This window comes from Dasypus novemcinctus, chromosome 23 (genome assembly GCF_030445035.2).
Source record: "Dasypus novemcinctus isolate mDasNov1 chromosome 23, mDasNov1.1.hap2, whole genome shotgun sequence".
In the NCBI taxonomy this organism is placed as follows: domain Eukaryota; kingdom Metazoa; phylum Chordata; class Mammalia; order Cingulata; family Dasypodidae; genus Dasypus; species Dasypus novemcinctus.
The window spans coordinates 65,117,594-65,143,450 of record NC_080695.1 but is presented as its reverse complement, the minus strand read 5'-3'; the positions used below and the strand labels follow the sequence as shown (position 1 = coordinate 65,143,450).

At 55.4% G+C, this 25,857-nt stretch overlaps 1 protein-coding gene and 1 pseudogene across 3 annotated transcripts; one reads left to right on the top strand and one right to left on the bottom strand.

The window, feature by feature from the left end:
• Window positions 1-1,087: 1,087 nt before the first annotated feature.
• Window positions 1,088-1,698, bottom strand: LOC101428421 (large ribosomal subunit protein eL15-like; annotated as a pseudogene).
• A 2,432-nt stretch (window positions 1,699-4,130) lies between these two features.
• Window positions 4,131-25,641, top strand: METTL22 (methyltransferase 22, Kin17 lysine). 3 transcript variants are annotated; one of them, XR_011647226.1, is made up of 12 exons: window positions 4,131-4,506; window positions 5,712-5,880; window positions 8,568-8,951; window positions 13,192-13,232; window positions 13,321-13,465; window positions 16,197-16,271; window positions 16,385-16,438; window positions 17,454-17,534; window positions 17,795-17,897; window positions 19,736-19,904; window positions 21,279-21,428; window positions 21,788-25,641. XR_011647226.1 is itself a non-coding variant. In XM_004456137.5 (11 exons), the coding sequence occupies exons 2-11, from the start codon at window positions 5,748-5,750 to the stop codon at window positions 21,360-21,362; spliced, it is 1,269 nt and encodes a 422-aa protein (XP_004456194.1). In that variant the 5' UTR covers window positions 4,131-4,506; window positions 5,712-5,747; the 3' UTR covers window positions 21,363-21,450. The 3 variants fall into 3 exon arrangements, 2 of the variants coding, with proteins under 2 accessions (XP_004456194.1, XP_071067472.1); XM_004456137.5 differs by lacking the exon at window positions 21,788-25,641 and having other exon boundaries at window positions 21,279-21,450; XM_071211371.1 differs by lacking the exons at window positions 13,192-13,232; window positions 21,788-25,641 and having other exon boundaries at window positions 4,173-4,506; window positions 8,568-8,863; window positions 21,279-21,450.
• Window positions 25,642-25,857: the final 216 nt, after the last annotated feature.

Sequence of the window (25,857 nt, the reverse complement as noted above, 5' to 3'; positions counted from 1 at the left end):
GGGATTATGACCAAGCACTGGCTGGTAATGCAACTGGAAAAAAAACCTTGAATAAAGGGGGGAAAGGTAAAGACAAATGAGTTTATATGACTAAGAGACTTCAAAGTGAGTCAGGGGTCATCAGACTTCTCAGTAGGATCTCATAGACAGCCAAAGTAGATACTACCCCCAAATAGTGGGGCTCCTGAGGGCTCCAGACCCACCCAGGTCCTATGGTCATGGAAGATAGCTCCAGAGTTTGGTACCTTGCCAGTGGGCCCTACTTTGGAGTTTGTGCTCCCAAGTGTGACAGAGTTGGACTCAGATGTGACTTCTCTACACATGCTTTTTTTGTCCCTTTTATTTGAACCTCTACTTGGTGCTGGAGTTGGTAGGTGTATGTCTGAGACTTGAATCTCTGGGCCATCCATGTGCCAGCTGGGCCCTGAGTCTCAGCAGAGTTGCAACACCTACTCTCCAGTTCATTGGACTAACCCTGAACAACTAACAAGGACGTGAGTATGGACAACCACCACACCAAGGAACCAAGTGTTTACAACTGCAAGTAAGAAAGCTCATCCACCAGTCATATGGGATCCAACCCCCCTCTCAATTAGAGGGGGAGGGGGCATCACCATCCCAGAATCCTCAGGATTGAGGAATAAAATAGAGACTAAAGTGGATTTACGAGTATTCTACTACAGACTTACCATGATTCTAGCAATGGAAGAAATTGTATCATTAATGTGGACAGAGTGGCCACTGGAATTGCTGAAAGCAGGGAGAGGGAAAAAGAGGTGTAATAAGGGGGCATTTCCGGATTTATTCTGAATGACATTGCATTGACAGATACAGGCCATTATATATCCAGCCATAACCCACAGAATTGAGTGGGAGAGAGTGTAAACTACTAATGTAAACTATAATCCATGCTGTGTGGCAATGCTCCAAAATGTGATCATCAATTGTAATGAATATACTACGCTAATGAAAGAAGTTGTTAATGTGGGGGAAAGTGGGAGGTGTGGGGAGTGGGGCATATGGGAATCCCTTATACTTTTTTTTTTCTGTCCTGAATTGTTTATTAGGTATGAATTTTACTTATAGATTAGCGGTAACAGTGGAGCTGGAGAGCATTGCGCGTTCTCCAGGCTGCACGGCGAGAACCACCAATACTGTGGTGGAACTTGTGGCCCTTTCCAAGGCCACGGCTCTTGTGGCCTGCAGCCATCAGCCCACGCATCTCCCTGTGCTTGTGGACTGGGTGGGTGATCCACTGGGTGTCAGGATTTCTTCTGATAGCTTTATGGAATGCATCAATGAGGATAACCTCAAAGAATTTGTATGTGGAATCTTCACCAACCCAGTAAGAATTCAGGACTCTCAGCGCCCCACAGTGCCGCCCAGCTCGCTCCTCAGCAATAGACTGAGGCTTCGAGCAAACTTCAGCTGGTGAACACGATGCACAGGCTTGCCGTAGGTTGCGCCCTTGGGAACGGGGCGTTTGCGGTCACCTCCGCACACTCGAATCCTGTAGATGACATAACCTTGCTTGGCCTTGTATCCCAGTCAGCGCGCTTTATCCAGCCTGGTGGGACGGGGGCCCCCGTGGAGCACAGAGAGCTGGCGGTACTGCCAGCAGCGGACCCCCAAAAGAAAGCGCGTCACATTGGACTGTTTCTTCCTCCGCAGCTCCTGGATGTATCTGGGGGCACCCATCTCGGCTCACCCTGATGGCCGCCGCCAGACGGAAAGGCCCCTTATACTTTTTAACGTAACATTTAATGTACTCTAAAAAATTTTTTAAATACATTTTTTAAAAAATAAAATTAAAATAAAGGGTCTCTCTGCTTTTTTTCCTCCACAGGATTGAAGACAATAACCCAGGGAATGTAAAGGCCACCTTCCTTCATGCCCCACCCCAGCCCCAACATGCTCCAGGGGCAGCTGAGAGATACGTTGGTGAGCGGGAAAGAAAACCAGGACCAAAATGGGGTCCCAAGACCAGGAACTGGTTCTCTATACTGTGCTGGAGGATTCCAGGAAACACAATGTTTCCTTTTAAAAAATTGTACTTCCTTATTTGTGTTACTTGGACACCTCTGTCAGCACCCATTTTTTACCAACAGTGACCACGAATATGATGTTGACTCTTCTTTGTCTGGGAAAGAGAAATCCCTGCATAAAAGTAATTAAGATGGGGAGCAATGTAGCTCAGTGGTTGGGCACCTGCTTCCCATGGAAGAGGTCCCAGGTTCACTCTCCAATGCCTCCTTAAAAAAAAAAGAAAAAGTAATTAAGACAAGGGGTGCCAGTTGAGGCCACGTGTGTGCATTTGGATGCAATCTGTGTTCATATTTGGTGCCCCGTGGCCTGTGGTCTGTGAGGACCACGGCCGCGTGTCTCCAGGTGTCTGTGAATCCAGGATGGTGTTTACCCCCAATGGCTACCCATCTCACAATAAAAACCAGAGTTCTTCCAATGACCCAAAGATCTGACCCCTGGCCACCTTTGCATCCTCACTGCCTACTATCCATGCCCTCCTCACTCCCTTCCAGTCACTCCGACTTCTGTGCTGTCACTGGAACACACTTGCCACATGCCTGCCCCAGGCCCTTTGCACTGACTGTTCTCTCTGCCTGGAAGGTTTTCCCCAGATGCCTGCATGATCCACTCCTCAATTCATTCAGCCTCTGTTCAACTTTTTTTTTTTTTTTTTAAACATTAAAACGGCTGTCTTTTGCTTTATTGGCAGGTAAATTGTTCAAAAATGTCCTCATGATTCAATAATTACAAAGACTCACACTTTCATTTAAAAAGTAAAACTCAAAAGCCCCAGCAGAGGCCAGGGAGGGCGGTGGGGCGGCAGGTGCCAGGCAGGACCCGCAGAGCCCAGGCACGAGGGTGCCACGGCTTTCAGTGCTGACTCAACAGAAGTGCGTGTTCCCTGCAGCGGTGCAGAGGCCATCACCAGCAGGGGCAGGAAAAGGCGCGCAAGGCAGCGCCCCCACCTGCGCTGAGCCAGGGCCAACGATCTGCCTCGGACTTGCCACTGCAACCTGGCCTTCCAGTCCACCCTGTAAAACAGCACCTGCTCCCTTTCCATCCCCAGCCCTGGGGCCTGGTAGACGGGATTTGTTTTTGTTTTTTTGTTTTTACCATCCATCTCTCCCCCAAAAGAATGTGAGTTCCATGAGGGCAGGGACTTGTCTGTCCCCTCTGTAACCGCTTCCATGAGGGCAGGGACTTGTCTGTCCCCTCTGTAACCGCTCCTGCACTGAGAATGCTGTCTGGTACATAGCAGCCCGTCAGTTAATATTTGCTGCATGCAAGAACAAACTCTGAATGAAACGGGATGCCTGCACGTGTGCATGTGCATATTTGCAGGTCTGTCCTGGCGCCTGAACGAGCACACGTGTCCAGAGGTGTGTACGTGGATATGCGAATGGGTCTGCGTGGGGGTTACTGTGCGCGTCTCCTGTGTGTGTGTGTGTGTGTGTGTGTGTGTGTGTGTGTGTGTACTCGGGATGGAGGGGAAGCAGAACAGGAAGCAGAAGCTTGGAGAGCAGGGGCCAGGAGCCCCCCTGCCCCGTTTGCCTCCCCCGGTACCCCCAGCCTCTGCTGTAATTGCTGGCGTCTGCGCTCACGGGCCCCACTCCCCAGGCGCCCCGGGGGACACACAGAACACCCAGGAAAACCCGCGGGAGGGAGAACGGAGGCTGTTTCCCACGACCCTTCAGGCGCCTCTCGCTGGAAGTTTTCTGGGTGTTTGGACGCTCACGTGAGGCTTTTCTATTCAGTTACACACCAACGTGTCACACTGGTACTGGATTTCATTTCCTCTTAGACGCCAGTTAAGAATGAGATCCGAGAACTGCCTGGTGTTGGGTGAATAAATGAAGGAGCAACTCCCAGCTATTAATGATAATGAGTACTAAGAACTAGGGCGCGAGAAAGGTAATGATAACAAATGACTAGCATGCTGATTAACAGCACGGCTGTGGTGCCTAACTTTGCGACCCAGGCGCAGACGAGGCCCTGCTACGCCACAACCCACGCCCGCCGCGTTGCCAACGCGGGCCCAAAAACAGGTCAGCGCGGCCGCCGGAGGCCCCGACACGCATGCGCGGCCCGGGCCGGTGGGCGTGGTCACGGGGCGGGGCGCAGTGGCGCACGAGAGCGGACTGGGCCGCGCCTGCGCAGAACGTCTGCCATGGCGGCGCCCTGACTTCTGCAGCGGGAGGGCCGGGCGGGGGCCCGCAGCGGTTAAGCCCCGCAGGAGGGGCGGCGGAAAGCCGCAGTGTGTGGGGGCCTACCTGACTTTGAAATCCCCGCCCCCACGGACCTGAATCCCAAAGCCCTAAACTCCATCCCCATTCGCAGCCTCAGTTTCCCCTTCTGAGCAAGAGTGTTACAGGCGAGGAGGTCATGACCTCGTCTGGTTTTCGGCGCGGGGTCCACACAGCCCCCGCGGATCTGGATTAAGAAGGAAGGCCAGTGTCCGAGCTGGGACTCCCTTTTGAGAAGGTAATGCTTAACACGAAAGGCTGGGCTTCAGGCAGGTGGCAAGGCAGAGAAAGAGAAGCCCTGGGGCGCGAGGGCCCCTGGGGTCCCCGGCTCCGACTCTGCCCCTGCTCCTCTGTTCCTCCCGCTTCCGACGCTGCCCTTGGTTCCGCAGCGGTAAGGGTCGTGAGCTGTCACAGAGTCACGCCCACGTCCTCTTTGCTGTAGCCCTGAGGGAGGGACTGGCTCCTGGCAGGGAGAAACACTAGAGGGCGGGGAGGTACTTCTACCTCCTAGTACCAGTAAACTGCTTTTCGGGGCAACCTTGACTGGAGAACCATAAGGGGAGGAGTGTGTAACCCCCAAAGCCTTAGAAGAGCCAAGGGCTTCTGTCAGCCTCAGCTGCGGGTGGCAGGGACCTGCAGTCCAGGGAGGCAGGCAGGGGTCCAATTCCGCCATCTGGGTCTTCTTTTCCTGCTCTGCCCTGCGAGGAGAGGGGCGAAAGCCCATGCCGCCCCACATTCCCAGAGGGAGACTGAGTCAGCCGCTCCTAAGGAGAGAAACTGACCATTGCCTTTTGCCGTCATCCCAGCACACCCTTTAGTAGTAAATTATTACTATTGAAGTAATTACTGTTGAACACTGAAAGTGCTCATTGTCTCATTTAATCCTCACACAGGCCCAAGATAAGTACAGAAAAGAAGGCCTTGTTATTCCCAGATAACAGGTTCTGGGAAAGACCCCTTAGAGGGAATCCACAGTTTTCCTGGGAACTCCAGTACAGGGCACATTTCCTGGGAAGCCTGTGGAGTTGGAATTTTAAATGGAAAATTTACTAGAAATTAATAAGCATATATCTGGTCTACATCTTTAAAAAATTGATGTTTAGTTGTAATGTGCTCAATTTTGGAAAACAAAGAACATTCGTTTTCAGGGATGTCATATTTACAACAAAATTGCATTATAACAAGAAAAAGCCTCCTTTGGTTCACTTTTGACTTTCACAGCACCATCAGAAAGGCTCTTTTTCTTTTTTAAAGCATATATGCAGAAATCCTCACTTTTCGCCCAGCTTATCTCTCAGTCCTGGAAGGTAAATCCACCTTTGAAGCACCCAGTTGGGAATGAAAAGAGAAGAGACGCTCTTTCTCACGGGTGATGCAGAGCTACTGACCAGCTGTTTAAGGGAGTGTTCACAGTCCTCCCCTTTGCCTCTTCCTGTCCCTCAGGTGCTCCTGTCCCAGGATTAACGTGGGGCCTGAGCCATGGTACAGGTGGCTCCTGCCCCAGCCATGGACGAGGTCACCTTCAAAAGCGACACGGTGCTGTCTGATGTCCACCTCTACATCCCAAACCAGAGACACCTCATGGTGCGGCTGAACGGCGTGGGGCAGCCCGGTAAGGCCTTGGGTGGTGTGGACAGCCCAGCTCCCCCGGGTCCCATCTTGTCTTCTGCTTTCTCGTGCTCATCTATTTGGGGAAAAGATCAGAAAGCCTGGGTTGTTGTTAACTGTTCACCTCGCCCCCCTCCTTGAGTGCCCTCGTTCATTGAGGAAATTCCTGGGCCCTCCTGGGCACCTGCTGTATACCAGGCCCAGGACTCCATGCTGGGAATGCAGAAGTGAGGGAGGGAGCTGTGCCTTCAGGAAGCCCCCAGGCCAGAAGGGGAGACCAGGTGCTGGGGTGCCCTCTGCTCACCGCTCCATCCTGGTCCAGCCACCTTCACTGCCTGCCACGCCCACCCGTCTCCTCCCTCCCAGACTCCCTGTCACTTCTCCTGCACACCTTCCCCTTTCCCCTACAGCAACCAGGCAGGTCTTTTGAAAATGCAAATCACCCACAAGCACTCCCCTGAAGGAGGCCATTCGATGGCTTCCCCTTGTTCTCAGAGCTAGACCCAGACTCCTCAGTTTGGCCCCAGAGGCGCAGCCCCTGCCTCCAAGTCCCCCACCATCCCCCTCGCACTCTCCCTTGCTACGACTACAGCCACCCAGACCTCCTCTGTGTTCCTCAAACCCCGAGTTTACACTCCTCCCCCATTGCTCTCGCCCTTCCCTCTATCTGGAACATTCTTCCCTCCCAGGCCTGGCTCCTCAAACATCCCTGTTGCAGAGAGGCTCTCCCGGACCACCTCCCTGCCTGCCCGTCCCCGCCCCCGACCACCCTCCCTGCCTGCCCCCCTCCCCCACCACCCTCCCTGTCTGCCCAGCCCCCCCCACCACCCTCCCTGTCTGCCCAGCCCCCTCACCACCCTTCCTCCTTGCCTGCCCACCCCCCGACCACCCTCCCTGTCTGCCCAGCCCCCCCCACCACCCTCCCTGTCTGCCCAGCCCCCTCACCACCCTTCCTCCCTGCCTGCCCACCCCCCCAACACCCTCCCTGTCTGCCCAGCCCCCCCCACCACCCTCCCTGTCTGCCCAGCCCCACCCTCACCACCCTTCCTCCCTGCCTGCCCACCCCCCCACCACCCTCCCTCCCTGCGCAGCCCCACCCTCACCACCCTTCCTCCTTGCCTGCCCACCCCCCGACCACCCTCCCTGCCTGCCCCCTCCCCCACCACCCTCCCTGTCTGCCCAGCCCCACCCTCACCACCCTTCCTCCCTGCCTGCCCCCTCCCCCACCACCCTCCCTGTCTGCCCAGCCCCCTCACCACCCTCCCTGCCTGCCCAGCCCCACCCTCACCACCCTGTGTTATTTTTATCCCTCTTTCCTTCCTCTGCTAGTGTGGATGATACATTGTACCAGGGCTTGGCACACTATACCCCAAGGGCCAAATCTGCCCCTCCACTTGTTTTTACAAATAAAGGTTTATTGAAACATGGCCTGTGCCCCTTCATTTACATATTTTTACAATCGTGCCTCTTACAGAAAAAGTTTACAGACCCCCTGTATTATGTGGTTGCCATATCTGTCACACCATACAGTTTTACTGTTTTTGTGGCAGTTAACATGCAGCCTGTAGTTATCTTATTTCCTTGTTTAATGTTTGTTCCTCTCCTGCCCCTAAAATGTAAGCTTCAGGAAAGCAGAGACTGTGTCTGTGGCATGCTGTTGGAATCCCCAGCCCCCGGCACAGTACGCAGCACCCAGTTGACAGTGACTATCTTGGATGAATGAATGAATCTGAGTAAAGTGCTCCAGAGATTGGATAAGCACAGGATGCTGTGCCAGCGTGGAGTAGAGGCCCCTAAGCCAGCCTGGGAAGAGAAGTCACTTGAACTCAGTCCTAAGAGCCTAGAAGAATTTGTCCACACAAAGAAGTGCAGGATCGACATTCCAGGCAGTGGGAAGAGCCCACAGAGGCCTAGCGGCACGAGCTTTAGCCAGGCCCTTCCCGCCCTGGCCCTGTGATTCCACTTTCTGTGGGGAAGGCAGAGGACTGAGCTGGACGTGAGAGCTGATGGGAAAGAACAAATGGCCACTGCTTACAAGGTGCCTTAGAGTGGTCACTCCGTCCTGGCTTCAGCCAGCCCTGGCGAAGGGCCTCTTCTCCTTGTTCTGCAAGTGAACCCAAGGCTCAGGACAGATGTTCGACTTGCCCAAACAGACCCTTGGGAGTAGGTGGAGGGTCTCTGCCAGGGTTCTCCACTCTGAAGTCCTTGTACCCCCCACCTCCTCACCTGGCCCACAGACGCTTATGGAAACTTATCGCATGGCCTGCAGCCACCTCAAGGTGGGGGGCTCTCCCAACCCTCATCCCATTCTCCAGGCCTGAGGATACCGGGCAGTGTGGAGAGGAGGGCGTGGGCGCCTGTCTCGGCTGCATTCTGTATGGTCTTGCTCAGCTCTCAACCTCTCTAAGCCTCAGTTTCCTCTTCTGTAAAAAATGGAGCAATTGTATGGATTCAGTAAGCTACCGTAGGCCAAGCGCCCCCTTGCAGGTGCTCATCAAATGGCAACAGCTCCTGGTGGCCCCAGCGTCGTGGCTGAATCAAACAGCCCTTCTCTGCTGGTATTTGTCTCCACCTGGCCTTTAAAACTCTTCCCTTTTGGTGATCAAATTTTCTGAAAAAAGGAGAGGAAGAGAAAAAGCAGACCCCTTGGAAATAGTCTCATCCCGTTTTGGTTTTTGTCTTGCCTTTCAGTGTTCCTGTCCCAATTCAAGCTTCTGTGGCACCAAGACTCTGGGACAGACTTGGGAGCCGAGGGTGGTGATCGTGGAGATGGCCGCCCAGGAAAGACCCCATCTCCTGGGACAGGCAGCCCGGGATCCCCTCCGGGGAGTGGCCGCAGGAGCGAGGGTTTCTCCCTCCGGGCCGGAGCTCACTCCCCTGGCCCGGAAGGGACGGGAGCTCCGCTGGACGAGGATGGGGATTTGGACGTGGTGAGAAGACCGCGGGCTGCTTCCGACGCCGACCCAGCAGGGCCCTCGCGAGACAAGGTACACCCCGTGATTCTAACGCAGGAAGAAGATGACACCACGGGAGATGGAGCTCAAGAAAGCAGCCTCCACAGTGTCATCAGAATAGGTAAATGAAGGTGTGGCTCGCCTGCTGCCAAGGCCACCCACAGCATCAGCCCGGGAGCAAGTCAGTCTCGCGCGCTGGCTCTGGAGCTCAGGCTCACCGTGGGTTACAACGGGGCAAAGCGTGTTACCAGAGGAGCGCAGCTGAGCCTGGGAGCAGCAGAGCCCCTGGCAGCAGGGGAGCTTTCCTAAACCCAGGCAGTGCCCTCTCCTGCTCAAGAATGCTCGAGGGCTCCCAGTTGCCCTCAGGGTAGGACCCAGGCGATGCCACCCAGTTTACTCCCAGTGTGGTGTGGCCTCTGCTCACCTCTCCAGCCGCACCTGGCACCCCTCGGCCTCTCACCCTTCCAAGGGCTTTCTTCCTGCGGACCTTTGCTCATGCCGCCCCTTCCTGGAGCACCTGCCCCTGCTCCCGCATCAGTGCTCTCATCTAACCTGACGTGCCGCATGTGGGGTTGAGTGCAGAGTCTGGAAGACTTGGCCGGCTGGCAGCAGGGAGGCACGGGAGAGCCCCTGGGTGGGAGCGCGGCAGAGGCAGAAAGTGCAGACCCACAGGTAATCTGAGGAGTGCTGCGGGCAGGGCCGATGAGGCGGGAGGGGAGCGGGGGCCCTGGTAGGAAGCAGGAGGTAGGAATGTGGCCAGAGAGGTCTCTTTCTCAGGGGGGCTGGGGAGGGCTCGGTCCACCTCCCTCCCCCGTTTAATAACCTCCGTGAGGAGGGGAGGCCAGCGCTGCTCACCCCAGTGACCACGTGGCCTCCAGGTGCGTGTGATGTCCCGTGAGCTCCAAAGGAAGCCCGTGCGATGGTGTGGTCTGCTGGCCCCCTGCCCCCTGCCCCTGACCTCACCGTGAACCCTTGGCATCAGGGTGCCTGGAACTTCACCCCTCTCTCAGCTCACTGCAGTTCGCCCCGACCTGCTGTGAGTAACGGAAAGGGGATTAAATGCTTGCCCGCCTGGAGCCTCGGTTTTGTGCCTGTAACATCGGGCAGGGGCTGCCTGGCCCCGGGCTCGGCCCAGGGCAGTGCTGAACAGGAGACTCCTGACCACCCTCTGCCTTTGGCCCACAGACCAACCCAGTTTTTTTCCTGGTTATGGAACCATTTCACAAACTGATAAAAACTTCCCTAGGGGAAACGTATTTTCTAAACTATTTCAGGAGTTAACAGAGGCACATCACGCCCCAAAAGTTCATCCACGGGCCTGCTAGGAATCCACAGGCCCAAGGTTCAACACAAATTGTCCTCAGTTTCCCCATTTTATAAACTGAGCCTCGAAGAGAACTCGGAACAGGCGGGGCCGGCGCTCAGGCTGTCGGGTCCCAAGCGCGAGCCCTGTGGGGCCAGCTGCCCAACTCCAAGCTCAGTTCCCGCATCCTTCACGCGGGTCTAGCAGCCCCTGAGGAGCTGAGGGTGGTGCCCAGAAGCTTCCAGCACACCCCAGGTGCTTAGGAGGCAGAGCTCTGCCCGCTCTGATTCCCCGGAGTGTTCTTCAGGTCGGCAGCTCGTGGCCCTCCTCTCGCCCACCCCAGAGCACCCCCTCCCTCCCTTGTCACGTCACCCTGGCGCTTTCTCTTGTCATCCGTGTCAGCAGAAATCACATCTGAAGTCCGCTTTTATCCAGTCTCCCGCATGACTTGATTTTTACGTCTTCCTTGTTTCCATTTGGCTTTAGAAAAACACCTGGACGCGTTTGTATCTGATTAGACTTCCTTTCTGGCCGTGTCGCTGTGGGCTGCTCATTGCCGCTCCTCGGGCCCTACAGGAGCCGGTCTGAGCCCTTGCTCTGTGCTGAGCAACACTTGCTTAAACCGCCTTCCTGCCCCGGTCCTTTCGGGGGAGCAGGCCCCTCCCAAGCCTACAGCTGGGGGGAGGGAGGTAACAGGGCCAGGAAGCCCCTCGGAGAAAAGGCCCACCACGTGTGACCAGGGCGCCCATGAACCGGAGGACTGGGCTGGGGAGCAGGGGACCCAGGAGGGGGGAGGGGCCAAGGCCAGGCTGCGAGCCAGGTGTGGGCAGCAAGCAGTGCTGTGGGATCGAGACCTCCAGGGACTCCTCACTGCCCACCCCCCGCCTTCGGCAGGCTCAGGAGGACCCACTCAGCCGGACTGTTTTAAACAATTCAGCGGCTTCTAGGGCATTCACGGTGCTGTGCTACCACCACCTCTGTCTAGTTCCAGAACCTTTTCATCACCCCAAAAGGAAACCCTGCTAAGCAAGGAAACCCTGCTAGGCGGTTGCTCCCCATCCCCCTCTCTGCACCAGCACTCTTTAAACCATGTCTCTGGGGACCCCACTTCTTGAGAAACCTCCCTCCCTCGGGGTGGGGGCCGCAGGCAGACCGCAGGGGCCTGGGCATGCAGTCCCAGCCCTGCGCCACTTGCTGCCCCCTGCCTCACTTGAGCCTCATTTTCCTCCTCTCGGGGGTGGCAATAGCAGCAGACCCTCTCCCGCTGGGGGTTTTGAGGCTGGAATGCCATTTCTCCCCCAAAGCCTTCCCTGCAGTGCCGGCCCTGGCAGCTGGGCTTTTCCCCTGATGCTCACAGTCGAGCCAGGCTCAGTGTCTGTGTCTCAAGTGGGGACAGCCGTAACTTGGGGGTTGTGGGGCTCCCGTAAAACCCCAAAGGGGGATCCCAGAGGTCCTTTAGGGAAGGAGCTCCACTGTCGGCTGTGTCAAGGGCGTGTTCCTGTTCCCATGTCAAACCACAGGGCCACATGCCAGAGCAAGCTGCCACCTTCTGGAAGGAGCATATTCATTCAAAGTGACTTCCAAACTGCCACAGCAAAGGCGCTGCTTTAGTCGCCTTTGACTGCGGAGCCAGATTCGAGTCTGCCTGTAATCTGTTGTCAGATTGGTCCTGGAGAAGCCGGGAGAGCAGCGGCTCAGGTCCCAGGAGGACTGTGCACAGCCAGTTTCCCCCTGCTGTGGGGACAGCTCCCTGGAGCCCCAGCCAGCGCGGCTGGCTTACATCCCAGACGCTGGGACAGGCCGTCCCCTCAGCCCCTGGAGGTGCCCCCACGATGACGGGCTCGTGGGGGCCACCCTCCCTGCCCCTCCCTGCTTCGCTCTGTCCCTCCTTTTTTGTTGGGAGTTGTGGATTGAGTGTGCAAGCCCAGTGAACCTGCAGAGCTGTCCACTGTGCTTGCGTGTTTTAATTTGATGGTTCTTACCATCTTGTTTGAAATACAAGAGTGAGTTCTTACTCATCAGCAAAAATGTTTTACAGTGTGGTTTGCCTTGATTTTGTATTTTTAATCTCTCCCTGTCCCCGACCCCTGAATTTCATCCTAATATATTCTGCACTTAAAAGAAAACATGAATTACTTGTCATACTTCTCTTCAGCTAAAAAGAAGATATAAATTCAAACTTATTTTGTGAATTGCTAGTGTGGTTCTAAGTGGAAGAAATCATTTCGGAATGAGTTGTGATTATTTGCATGCAATTGGGCAAAACAACCTAACTCGATTACAACTGTAATACCCAGTTATTGAACATCAAAAAGCGGGCTGTGTTGGGAAGCAGACTTGGCCCAGTGGTTAGAGCGTCCTCCTACCACATGGGAGGTCCGCGGTTCAAACCCCGGGCCTCCTTGACCCATGTGGAGCTGGCCCATGCGCAGTGCTGATGGGCACAAGGAGTTCCATGCCATGCAGGGGTGTCCCCCGTGTAGGGAAGCCCCATGCCCAAGGAGTGTGCCCCTTAAGGAGAGCCGCCCAGCGCGAAAGAAAGTGCAGCCTGCCCAGGAATGGCGCTGCACACACGGAAAGCTGACACAGCAATATGATGCAACAAAAAGAAACAAAGATTCCCAGTGCCACTGATAAGGATAGGAGCAGTCACAGAAGAACACACAGTGGGTGGACACAGAGAACAGACAACTAGGGGAGGAGGGAAGGGGAGAAAAATAAATCTTAAAAAAAAAAAAAAAAGCGGGCTGTGATGGGTGTGTGCGAGCAGTTACGCCTGGCTCCCGTCCTGCCGGGACCCTTCTGGGACCCAAGCATGCAGTCGCGGGGACAGAGGCCCCCGGTGCCTGAACAGGGAGCCACGGGCCCCGGTCTGTGAGCATCACCCCAGCACCCCTCCCGACAGGCGGCCAGGCCTCTATTTCTGCTTCTCTCCAGAGCTCCTACCCCCAAAACCTACCCGACGTGTGCACCACGGGCCGTGAGCCCCGGCCCTGTGGGGGTCTGTCCGTGCTGTTTTCACAGTGGGCTTTTCTCTTTTGGTTTCCGTCCTGTCCAGAGCACACCATGGCCACCCCCCTGGAGGATGTGGGCAAGCAGGTGGGTAGGTCCCGTCCGCTCCCCGCCGCCCGGGGCGCCCCTCCCAGGAGCATCACGCCGCCTGTCGCTCTGTCCGTCCCCCCTCCAGGTGTGGCGGGGCGCCCTGCTCCTGGCGGATTACATCCTGTTCCAGCGGGACCTCTTCCAGGGACGCACCGTGCTGGAGCTCGGGGCGGGCACGGGGCTCGCCAGCATCGTCGCCGCCACCATGGCCCAGACCGTGTTCTGCACAGGTAAGGCCCGGCCGCTGAGGCCCGGGGAGGCTGGGCCTCCCAAAGCGCGTGCGCGCCGAGAAGGGCCTGCTGCGGGTGGTTTTGCTGTCTGGTCCTTCCGTCCCACCCCCCCACCCCCACCCCGCTTTCCTCTCATTATCTCAGAATGGCCCAGCAGCACCGCCCTGAGACATGGGGGCACCTGAGAAGTTACAGGCTCAGAAAGCGCCGGGATTAGGCCCCTTCCGGAGGCTTTCAAAGCAGCTAACTAGTTTTTCCCTGATCAGAGAAGTCTTGCCTGCTCTTTGTGGACAGTTTTTAAAAGAGCAAATAAAATTTCTCATAATTCTACATTCCTCAGATTCTTTTAACAATATGCATTTTACTGAGCACCAGAGATGTAGCAGGAGAAAAAACCACGAGGCGCTGCCCCCAGGGTGCTCACGTTCTGGCATCTAGATTTTAACGGTTTGTGCCATCTTACCATCTTTTTCTGTGTGTGTACCTGCACCCAAACGAGAGCTGAAGCACTGACAGGGAGCGCCATAGCCTGCCTTTGGAAGACATTTTATCCTGAGCATTTTCCCTTGTCATTAAAAATTATTCGTAAACATGACTATTAATAACCAGGTAGTATTTTAGTATTTGGGGTGGTTTTTTTTTGGTTGGTTGGTTGGGTTGTTTTTTTCGCCATTCCCCATTACTTCGAATTTGGTTATTTCCATGTGTCGTCGTTTTTTTCCGTGTTTTCAGTAGCACTGAGATGAGCATCTCCGTACGTTGTTGTCTGATAACCCTTAGACTTGATTCCTAGAGGTGGTGTGAGCTTTCTCACGGTTTTGATACATATTGCCAGTGTACACTCGTCTAAAAAACTTACTCTGAAATGATCTTAGAGTCACGAGGAAGTTGCTACAATAGTGCAGAACACGCCCGCGCGTGCTTCCCCAGCGACTGCGGCCTCCAGGGTCGGAGGACGTGATGGAAACCCGCACGTCGGCGTTGGCACCGCGCCGCTCACTAAGCTAGGACTCGCCCAAGCGGTTTTCAGAAGGAGCACACCAGTTTATGAAGCGCCGTCCTCATCGGCTGAATACAGTATAGCTGACGCGGTTTGCGTTTTGTGGGCTCTGGTGGAAGTTTCCGCGGCGGAGGACTTGTACTGCTTCTCCCGCACAAGTTTGGGAGGTGGGAGCTAGCTGGGGCCTGGCGTTCAGGTAACTTCAGATCTCAACTAACCTCTGGTCAGGCACCTGCAGCGCAGCCCCCTCTATTTGCTGCTCCTCAACCATTTTCTGTAAATGTCCAGGGAGCATTCTCAGAATCAAACCAGACACTGGAGAACCTCGCTGGTAGCCTCGTCCCGCGTGCGCGGTGGAGGGGACTTGGCTTAGCCTTGAGAGGGAAGAGGGCTTACCTTTGGATGGCGCGTCGCCGTGAGCAGAGCACTTTCACACGCAGCGGCGCCTGGTTTTAACCACAGTGACCTTGGCAGTAGCCAAGGAGCCTGTGACCGTCCTCCTGGTCCAAGAGAGCAGGCTGAGGCCAAGGTTAGATGGCCACCCCAGGTCACTGAAGACACGGGGCCCAGACCGCCTGGCTCAGGGCGCCTTTTCATCCCGTCTGTTTTCCAGACGTTCATGGAGCAGCGCTCCACGGTACAAAGGGGGACTTCCCAGGGCTCCCAGTCCCCCCACGCCAACCCAAGGTGCTCCTCACTTATCTGATTCGTACTTTAGAATCCTTGTTAAGATCTCTTGGCAGAACTTTCATTAATGATGGTTTAACAGCCACTGGACTCTCTCCCACCCCAGCCAGGCTTGGTGCTGCCCAGCGCACACCGTCAGTGATCTATCCCAGCGCCCCTGGGAAAGGGTGGGTCCGTCCTCCAGTGAGCCAGGACTCCTGGCAGTGGAGGGGTCTTGTCCCCGGAGTTGGTGGAGTGAGGGTGGGCTGTCCACACCCACAGGGGCTGGGCAGGTGGCACGAACAGGACATTTCGTCCCACACATATACACTTCTAGTTGAAAATTAGTTTTTGGCAAAGCACTGCTTCCCACAGGCGGGGACGATCTGCAGCGCTGTGAGTCGGTTCTGTAGTGTGAGGAGGAGTCCCACCTCATCCACGTTGCTGGAGCTCAGGGAGGCCTGGAAGTGGGTGGAATGACGCATGCCCAAGAGTGCATCTCCACGTGTCCCTGCTCTGCGTTGGGACTGATCACGTCCAAACACCCCGAGTCTGCTCAGTGTTCTGGAGGTTCAAGAGCGGCCAAGTGTGGAGGCAAAGAAACCTGCGTTCAACTGTTCAAGTACCTACTCTCGCTCTTCAGTTGCGTAACTTTGTCCATGTTGCTTCATCCATGAAATGGGAATCACGATACCGACTCGTCAGGTTGTTGGAAGGGATCACTGAAAGGATGACGTAGTAACAGGATGCACTGTGGGAGTGCCTTACCCTCATCCGCTCAGCAGACCTGAGCGCTTTCCCCCCTTCCCCTCTGGAATACACCTCGCCTGTCCGCACCAGGAGGAGAATCTCTTGCTCAGGGGGACATTGAAACAAGCCTTCACGTGACTAGCTTTCCATCGTGCAGTCAAAACACAGGAGGAACTTTTCTGATGGCACATGTGCACCTTTCCACAGGCACACCGCTTTTCTCAGCACTGTCAATCCCAGCTCTTTCCAGGCCAAAGCACAGAGATGAAGGCGCCATGCACTGGCGCCTTGTGACACGCCCTTCTGTCGTTCCAGATGTCGGCGCAGACCTCTTGGCCATGTGCCAGAGGAACGTTGCCCTCAACGGCCACCTGACCGCTGCTGCCGCAGGTGAGGCCCCGCAGACCTCCCCGGGAGGTCTTCTTCCTAGACTATGGGGAGGCCCGTTGGTTTTTTCTTTTTTCTTTTTTCTTTTTTTAAGTCCTGCTTTTGCTTTCTCACAGGTGGTATGGTTAAGGTCAAAGAACTGGACTGGCTGAAGGATGACCTCTGCACAGGTGTGTTCTCCTCGCTGATGTCCCCATATGACGCAGACATTCTTCCGTAAACACTCGCGCCATCAGCTCTTCACCGTGGCCCTGGCTGAGCGGCAGCATCTCGCCACTGCCACAGACTCGGCGCGTTCCTCTCTGGGTGGATGGGTGGCAGCTGTCACCCCTTGCGCACCTGCGCATGCCAGGCGCCTTGCATCCTTTGGTTACTCAGTCCTTACGGTGTCACTGTGTGGTGGGCGTGATGAGCCCTGGGTTATGAGCGAAGATGGAGGCTCAGAGAGGTTAAGTGACCTACCCAGGGCCACGCAGCTAGTAAACAGCAGTTCAGAGCCCAAGTCGGTCTGACTCCAGAGCTCAGACCCACCAGACAGTAGTGACCTCAGAGTCCCCACTTGCCCCAGGCCGGGAAGCAGACTCCCACGCAGTGACCTGCCCTCTGCCCCAGCGAGGAGCAAGGATTCAGGGCCCACCAGTCAGTTTCTCTCTCACCAGTTACTTCAGACCTGGATGTGTGAAGGCTTCTTTTACGCTGTCACACTGACAGGTGAGGAAATTCTGACTCGTCGAGTACCTGTCACCTGCCAAGCACTTGGCTGATAACAGAGGTCCTCTGACCTTCCCACCAATCCTAGAGACTGAAAAAACAAAACCCAGAGAGCTGTAGCTACTTTCTCAGGGTCACACAGCAAGGAAAGGGGGCAGGAGGGCTGTGGTGGCAGCATAGGTAGTGTTCGGCACAGGGCGCCAGCCGAGGCCACCGCGAGTCTGCGGTCAGCCTGCCCCTCACCGGCCGGGGCCAGCTCCCCACAAGGCCCAGTCGCCGCTGGCGGGAACAGCGCCTCTTAACACGGAGCTGCTGCTCCTGGGCCGCTGGATTCAGGTCTGCCCAGTGGTGCCCGGGCCAGACACCCCCACCCCATGGCTTCTCCTGTGCCTTCTTTCCTTCATCTCTGGTGGAGCACGTGACAGGCAGAGAGAGGAATGACCCCAAAGCGTCCCTTTCTTTCTCATTTCATAGATCCCGAGGTCCCCTTCAGCTGGTCGGAAGAGGAAATTTCCGACTTGTACGATCACACCACTGTACTGCTTGCAGCCGAAGGTGAGAGCGCTCTCCTCCGCCACCCAGGGTTTGCTGTGACACGTGGTAGCGTCCCGGCTCCCCTCCGCCAAGTTCTCTGTTCAGAAACATCTTTCCGGGGCATTCTGTCGCATCTGCATGCAGTTTTCATTCTGGGAATTGCTGCCGTTCCAGGTTTATAGAGAGTCTTGCCATAACGTCTGCATAGGTCCTCTGGCTAATAGATTTTTTTTTTAGCACTTGCTTATTTCCCCCTAATGCCCCTTTTTCCTCCCCCACAGTGTTTTACGATGATGACCTGACTGATGCTCTATTTAAAACACTCTCCCAACTCACTCTCAAACTGAAAAATGCCTGCACCATCATCCTCTCGGTCGAGAAAAGGTGAGCCTTGCATCCTGAGAGTGGCGCTGGCATCCCCCCATCAGCCAGACCTTTGTCCTGCAGCCATCACTGTTCCTAGCAACCGTTTATGGAGCACCTGCTGTGCCAGGCCCCATGCTCGCCCTTGACATGCAGAACCTCATTTAATCCAGTATTAACCCATGCCTAGGCACTGCCATCCCCATCTTACAGAGGAGGAGAGGAAGACAGAGACCCTGGGGCCTTATCCAAGCCACAGCCAGCAGGTTATGACATTACACGAGGATTCGGACGAACGCAGACCACACGCCAGAGCCAAAGCGCTTCCCCACCACGCTGTCTAGAGCCTTCCCTCCTTTCTGCGTTTTCCCTCTGGGATGCTGTGTGTCTCTCCCTCTCCCCCAGGTCTCCACCCTTTCCCCATTTGAAACCAAGCCTCATCTCCCAGCAGGGCCCCTCCAGGACTTTCCCGCTGAGCTGTTACCCTCCTGTTTATTGATCTGTACAGCTAGACACTTAGCACCCACTTTTTGCTAATATCTACAATAGTCTACAGTTTTCTGGAGGCAGTTTGGATTATGGAGCCAAAACCATAAACCAGACATACTTATAACCCCGTGATACAACATCTAGAAATTCACCGTCAGCAGGTGCAAAGCCAGACGAACTTGCATGTGTATCACAGTGCTGCTTATACTGGTAACGTCAGGGACCTCCTTTGAGGCACCTCTCGACAACAGTGACGTAGGGACTTCATTTGGATCCTGGTCTTATAAACCATACAGGAGGAAGTTGGCGTAACCAGGGCAAGTTGAACACTGACTGGATATTTGGTATTAAAGAATTGTTGCTAATTTGCAGGGGCAGGGTGGTGACAGCATTGTAGTTTTGATTCAAATCTTTTTCTTTTTGAGGTACACACTATTTTCGGAGGCAGTGCTTCACTGCCTGGCATTTGCTTTTTAATAACCCAGGAACCAGGGAGCAGAACATGTGATTGGCAGAGGCTAAAACCAGTGATGCTTCATGGCAGTTCACTGTACTGCTCTCTCCCGGTGCATGTGTGAAAGTTTTCCTAAGTTTTAAAAAGAAGGGAGGAGAGCAGGTGTCACTCAGTGGTTGAGCTGCCTGCTTCTTATATGCAAGGTCCCAGGTTCAATCCCTGGTACCTCCTAAAAGAAAAAAATCAAAATTTAAAAGAAGGGGGGTTGGGGGAAGAGATAAAGAGTTTGAATTTCCAGTTAAATAAAGTCTTGCAGATTAGGGCACTGAAAGGTGAAAAGGCAGGGCTGGGAATGCTTGTAAGACTCAGTTCCAAAGTCACCCTTTCTCTGAGGTCTCCCCAACCTCACCAACTAACTGGTCACTGTTATGTCCAACCTTTGTGTCCTCAAAGCCCTCAACCCCGACCTCCATCATTGCCTTTTGTTCATTGATTCCGCGGATATTGGGCAAGAAACGTGTGCTAGGTTCTGTGCCAGATGCAGGCAGGACGGCAGTGAGCAGAAGCACACGGACTTCTGTCCCCGGGTGCTGGCCCAGCTCTGCCTCTTACACTGACCTGTAGCCGCTCACAGGCAGGGTCGCTGTCCTCGCCTTCCACGGGGTGTGACTCGGGGTTTAGATGTCACCTTTCTAAGCCTCGGTCCCACATCCATCAAGCGGGTGGTAACCATTGCCTCCCCGGCAGCCGTACAGACTCGAGAAGGGAATGTGCCTCAGATGCTTAGCACATCCTGGGCACGTGGTTAAAATCCCCTGGTGAAAAAGAGTAGCGAGGTAGCAGAGCAGGCTGAGACAGAGAAGAGGGAAACCTTGGCGTGGTGATGGCAGTGGGCGTGTTGGCTGGTGGCTTCCAGGCTGAACTTCACGCTGAGACACTTGGACGTCACGTGCGAAGCCTACGACCACTTCCGCTCCTGCCTGCGCGCCCTGGAGCAGCTGCCTGGCGGCGAGGTGCGGTTTGTAGTGGAGCCCGTAGAAGCCTCCTTCCCGCAGCTCCTCGCGTACGAGCGCATCCAGCAGCTGGTAGGTGCGGGCCTGCGTGACTGGCCATTTGTCGCTTGGCTGTGACACTGTCGCCTGGGCACAGGAGGTGATAAGCTGAGCCCTCCAGGCTCCAGCCCCGCGGGCCTGCTGAGGGCCGAGGAGCAGCGCTGGGCGAGGCTGCAGGCTGGGTGCTCGCAGGGAAACCTGCTACGGAGCCACACCTGATCTGGACCATCTCCGGGGGTGAGCCTGCTGGGCGCACTTCACCTTCATCTTTATAGCACATCCTTTCTCTCGTGCAGTTCAGATTTCAGAGAAGGCCAAGGGTGGAAGGTTTCCCTGGAAAGGGAAGTCAGTGGAGGGGACTGGGTGGTTTGCAGCAGGGGCCTTGGGGTGGCCAGTAATGCTTGAGTCTTCACTGTGGAAACACTCTGGCCCCTGGGACAGACTTGTCTAGCCCTCAGTGGTCCTCTGACCCTTTTACAACGGGATCCATCCTGCCACCCTCCTCCTGATAGCTGATGGGTGCCAGGTGCTGTGCTGTGGGCCTGTCATCCTCTGTCTCTTAATCCTCACTGCAGCAGCTCAGGCAGGAAATGGCAGCGTGGGCCTGAATCGCACGGCCACGTCAAGTCCTATTCCAGGCTGGGAAATCCCTTAAAATGCCCTGGAGCTGGATTCCTAGGCGTCCAGAGACAGAGAATTAACTTCTTCTGTCCTTGCGTTTTGGCCTTGGCCTCCCTTTCTCTGGGGGCTTGGAGACCCCGATCTAGTTCCAAGGAGATGGCGGAGCGTCAAGGGCCCTGGCTCACCTCTGACCCTTGTCCCAAGTGGGTGTTGAATCTGTGTTGTTTCTGTTCAGTCCTCGGCCACCTGTGGCCAGCCTCCTGGCCCTGTCAGCGCAGCCGGCCTGCCAGTCTGTGGCGCACAGTCAGACTTCTAAACAAAAGCCACGCTGGCCAGAGAGGACCTGGGACTTCCCACAAAGAGCCAGCGTGCTTTTGCTCTTTCACCACCTGCCAGCACTAAGAGCGTATCACACAGCTAAAAAGCCAGCTCCTTAAAGAATCCACGGGAAGTTTTAAAAAGGAAAGGAAGAGAGGCGGTCACGCAGTACGTGGGGCTGAAGACCCTCGGCGTGGGGAGGCTGTGGTGACGTGCTGGCATTCGCTTGGGCCCTCGTGACCGTGTGGCACTCAGGCCCCCTCCAGTCCCCTCAGGCCTTTGCGCCTCCTTCTGTCCTTCAGGGAGCCAGGAGGAAGGGCCCAGAACAGCCAGGAGACAGAAGCTCCCATGATGGTGCCCATCATGCTGCTTACCTGTGTCCTGCTGGTTAATTACTTTTATGCAATTGTGACCGTCTCGTCTGCACCCTTCAGGGTCAGGCTAAAGTTCTCTCTCCGTCTGTCGCAGGAGCTCTGGAAGGTCACGGCAGAACCCGCCGCCGAGCGCAGCACCCCCAGCACAGCAGACGGCAGTTCTCAACCGTTCTCATAACATGTTCCTAATGTGACCAGAAGCTCACCAAGGGATTCGCTTGCGATTTTATCATTTAAATAAACGGTAAATGTGCTTTACCTGACCCTGGAGGGCTTTCTGGTTGCTTCCCAGTGGCAGCCAGAGCACGTGACCTTGGGATGACCCTGTGGGCTGAGTCAACTTGGTGGCCTGCGCGACCAGTGCTCGCAGCTTGCGGCGTGTCCCAGGGTGTTTGACGGGCTGCTTGGCCGCGCTGGGCCAGCTCGCCCAGCTGGGCTCCACCCAAGTACGTTACTTTGACTGTGTGCTTGCAGGTGGGGGGCCGTGGCCGTGCGGGCGGTGCTCTAGGCTCCCCGCTGTCGACTGCTGGCAAATGTCTTTAATAAAGTTACCGCAGTGGCCATGGTGATCCCAGTGGGCACAAAAGCCTCATTTCCTTGCAGGGTTGAAAGGCTCCGTCTCTGGCGAGGGCCCGTGCAGAGGCGGCAAGAGCCCCTCCCTGAGCGGATCGCACTGCCAAGGGCCTTTGGTTTTCCTTTGAACCGACTACACACGAAATCAGGTGTGCTCAGGGCAAAACAGAGCAAAAGAGCTGCGTCCACCTGCACCTGGCCTGGGGCCCGTGGGGGGCTGCCCCCGGGACTTGCGCTCTCCGGCCCGGGCCTCCACGCTCTCCATCCTGCTCCTGTGTGTGTGTCTGTCTGTCGGTTGGTTTTTTATCTTTTTCTGTTCTTCCCCTGCCCTCCCTGCTCCTCGTCCCCCTCACTCTGTCCCTCTCTCCCGCTCCCACTCTCCCTACACATTTTCCCCCAGGGCCCAGCCCGGCCCCTGCACCCTCCCCACCTGCCCGTCGTAACCCAGACTGTGCCCCTGCTTCCCTTTCTCTCCATCCCCCCAGTTCCAGCCGTCCTACCCGCCTCCCGGGTCCCGGGCTTGCCCTCGTGCCAAGGGCCAGGCATCGGCGAGTCTGGACTCGTTAGATCCCCCCGACACCTCCTGCTTATCCCCCTTTTACAGTGGAGAAAACTGAGGCTTCCAGAGAGAAGGATCTCCATAAGGTCAGGGGCCTCATTTGTCTTAAGCTCACTATATCCCTGGCACATTGTTTGGCGCACAGGAGGAACTCAGCACATGTTTGTTGAATGAATAATGGAATATGAATTCTCACTCAGCGGAGGTTCTCACGTGGGGGCAGTCTTGCCCACAGAGACCCTGAGCAAGGTCTGGAGATAATTTTGTTGGGACAGCTGATGGTTGGGGGTCCTACTGACATCTAATGGGTGGGGGCCGGGGGTGCTGTTGAATGCCCCCAGCACGGGGAGTACCCCGCTCCAAACGGCAGTAGTACCGAGGTTGAGAAACAGCGACTCAGAAGAAGGGGACAAGCTACTTTAGGAGACAAACGTGGGCACCGGCCTGGACCGGCAGTGACGAGGGATGACGCGCGCTCCCCTCTGGGAGTGGGAGAAAACCTACAAATGGGCATCATCCTTAAACCTTATAAACTTTATAAAGACCCCCAAAGGCAGGTGTGTGGAAACGGGAGCTCAGAGCAGCCGGCGGCTGGCCCGGCCTCAGAGGCTCCCAGTGGCGGAGCCAGCGCGGGGCCCTAGGCCAGCCCTTCCCCCGTCCCGCCCCTGCGGCCTCCCGTCCTCCCAGGAGCCCTACGCAAATCCCTCGTGAGCGGAGTCATGGATCACGGTGGGGTATATTAACCCAGAGTCTTCAAAGCAGCACCCCAGCAATCAGGGACCCCGCTGGCGCCACCGTGACGTTTTCCTGGCCCTCCTGGGGACAAGCCCGTAAATGCAGTTGGCACCAAGCAGTGGCATTGCCCTGAGTTCCACCTGGCGCGTTAGGGCAAACTGCTTTTGTGTCTAAACCACCGGGCCTGAGAGTTTCCTCCAGGTGGAGCCCAGAATCAACCTTGATCCACTGTCATTAAAGGATCATCAGATTGTCGCCTCTCGGGGTCTAGCTGTGCCCTTGTCACCGGGTTTGACAGCGTTGCTCGAGTCCCTCCAAGAGCTCATTTGGCAGCAGTATTTCAGAGTCATCAAACCATCGAGATGTTCTGCTAGGTGATTAATCTCAGGCCACTGGGATCCCTTTCTCTTTTTTTTTCTTTTTTTTTTTGACACATCCTAACACTTTCAGAAAAATATGTGGCCAAGGAGGGGCCTTGTCTGTTCAGCTGTACCCAGCACGGAAGGATTTGTTAAAGCCAACAGCCAGTGATGCTGTAACCCAGCACTTCTCACACCTCGGTGCGCAAATCACCTGCCACCTTGTCAGGGGGCGGGGTCCGACCCCGGGCCTGGTGGCCCCACGCTGCCTCCCCAGCAGGGTCCAGGGGACACCCTCGCTGCTGGCCCAGGGCCCACGCCGCGAGGAGCCGGGTGGTGGCGTGGTGTCCCTGGTTAGGAGCACAAACTCCAGTTTCCGATTCCGTAAAAATGGTAAGACTTCCTTCACAGACGTTTCGCGAAGACAATATTAGACAAGCCGTGTAAGGCGCTCAGTGCCGTGCCTGGCACTGGGCAAGTTTTCAACAGGGTGCAGATCTTGTCATAACGTGGAGGTTTTGGGCGGGGAGAATTTTCAACTTGTACACTGTGGCCTGTGTGATATACGAGGTTTTATCATATAGCATTGTGACCAATCTTCCTATCTCTATAAATAAATTGGAGCCTATCCACTACCCTAGCTGGTGGCAAGTTTGAAAAGTCCATTGGAGAGGTCTGCCTTAAGTTCCGGGGGCTGGGCAGCACCTCTGAGGCCATCGTTCCCCACACCTGCTGATGCGGGCATTCAGCGTGACGCCTGGTGGCTGCCGAGAGGGGTCCAGGCTCCTGGGGGAATGGCCCCCCAATCCATGCTCTCTAGTCCCGAGCTGAGATAAGAGTGGGTTGTGGTTAGAGTTACCACGGGACCCGGTGCTTCCCCTCCTAGGCATAGACCCCAAAGAATTGAAAACAGGGACTCAAACGGGTATTTACACCCCAACATTCGTCGCAGTGTTATTCACAATAGCCAAAATGTGGAAGTGTCCATCCATGGATGAATGGAGAGACAAAATGTGGTACAGCCGTATTGTGGAATATTACTACATCATAAGGAGGAATGAAGTCTGAAACATGCAGCCATGTGGATGATCCCTGAAAACACGCCGAGTGAAAGAAGGACCATATTGTATGATGCTACTTACATGAAATATCTAAAATAGGAAAAATCATGGAGTCAGAAAGTAGATTACAGGGAAGCGGAGGTGGCTCAAGCAATTGGGCTCCCATCTATATAGGAGGTCCAGGGTTCGATCCCCGGAGCCTCCTTGTAAAGGCAAGCTGGCCCCATTTGGAGTCCTGGCCCATGCAGGAGTGCTGACCTGCACGGAGAGGTGGCCCGAGCGGAGAGCGGGCACAGCAAGATGACACAACAAAAAGAGACACAGGGAAGTGGACTTGGCCCAGTGGTTAGGATGTCCGCCTACTACATGGGAGGTCCGCGGTTCAAACCCCGGGCGTCCTTGACCCGTGTGGAGCTGGACCATGCGCAATGCTGATGCGTGCAAGGAGTGCCCTGCCACACAGGGGTGTCCCTGCGTGGGGGAGGCGCACGCGCAAGGAGTGCACCCGTAAGGAGAGCCGCCCAGCATGAAAGAAAGTGCAGCCTGCCCAGGAATGGCGCCACCCACACGGAGAGTTGACACAACGAGATGACGCAACAAAAAGAAACACAGATTCCCGTGCCACTGACAACAACAAACGGCCAAAGAAGAACATGCAACAAATAGATGCAGAGAACAGACAACTGGGGTGGGGGTGGAAGGGAAATAAATAAATAAAAATCTTAAAAAAAAAAAAAGACACAGAGGAGAGACAATAAGAGACACAGCAGACCAGGGAGCTGAGGTGGTGCAAGAGATTGAGCACCTCCCTCCCACTCTGGAAGGTCCCAGGATCAGTTCCTGGTGCCACCTAAAAAGAAGACAAGCAGACACAGAAGAACACACAGCAAATGGACACAGAAAGCAGACAGCAAGCACAAAAACAAGGGGGGTGAAGAGATCTTTTTTTAAAAAGTAGGTGAGAGGTTACCTGGGGCAGGGGGTGGTGATGGAGGGGTAGGGAGTTATGCTTAATGGGGACAGTTTCTCTTCGTGGTGCTGAAAATTTTTGATAACAATGGTGGTGATGGGAGCACGACATTGTGAATGTAATTGATACCACTGAACTGTTCACTTAAAAATAGTTAAAATGGGAAAACGTCTTACTACAATAAATTTTTGAGAAGTGTGGCATGTTGTGTCTGCCCTCTTTGCGGTGGGGGGATCGCCGGGGCTGGGGAGCTGGGGGTGGGCCACAGGCAATAGACTGAACTAAAGTGTGTGTGTAATCTAAGCATCTTCAAAAAATGAAATTATAAATTAAAGTGTGCGTGGGTAGCTCGTGGACCTGGAGCCATGATGGGGCCGGGCGAGCCGCGTCTCCTGTCCCGTCCCCTCTGCAGACCT

Bases quoted from the DNA above. Each gene is read 5' to 3' on its own strand.
- METTL22 (XM_004456137.5), top strand. From the start codon at position 5,748: ATGGTACAGGTGGCTCCTGCCCCAGCCATGGACGAGGTCACCTTCAAA. The intron at 8,952-13,191 runs GTAAATGAAGGT...CGTCCTGTCCAG, and splicing joins CCACAGTGTCATCAGAATAG to AGCACACCATGGCCACCCCC. The intron at 13,466-16,196 runs GTAAGGCCCGGC...CTGTCGTTCCAG, and splicing joins CCAGACCGTGTTCTGCACAG to ATGTCGGCGCAGACCTCTTG.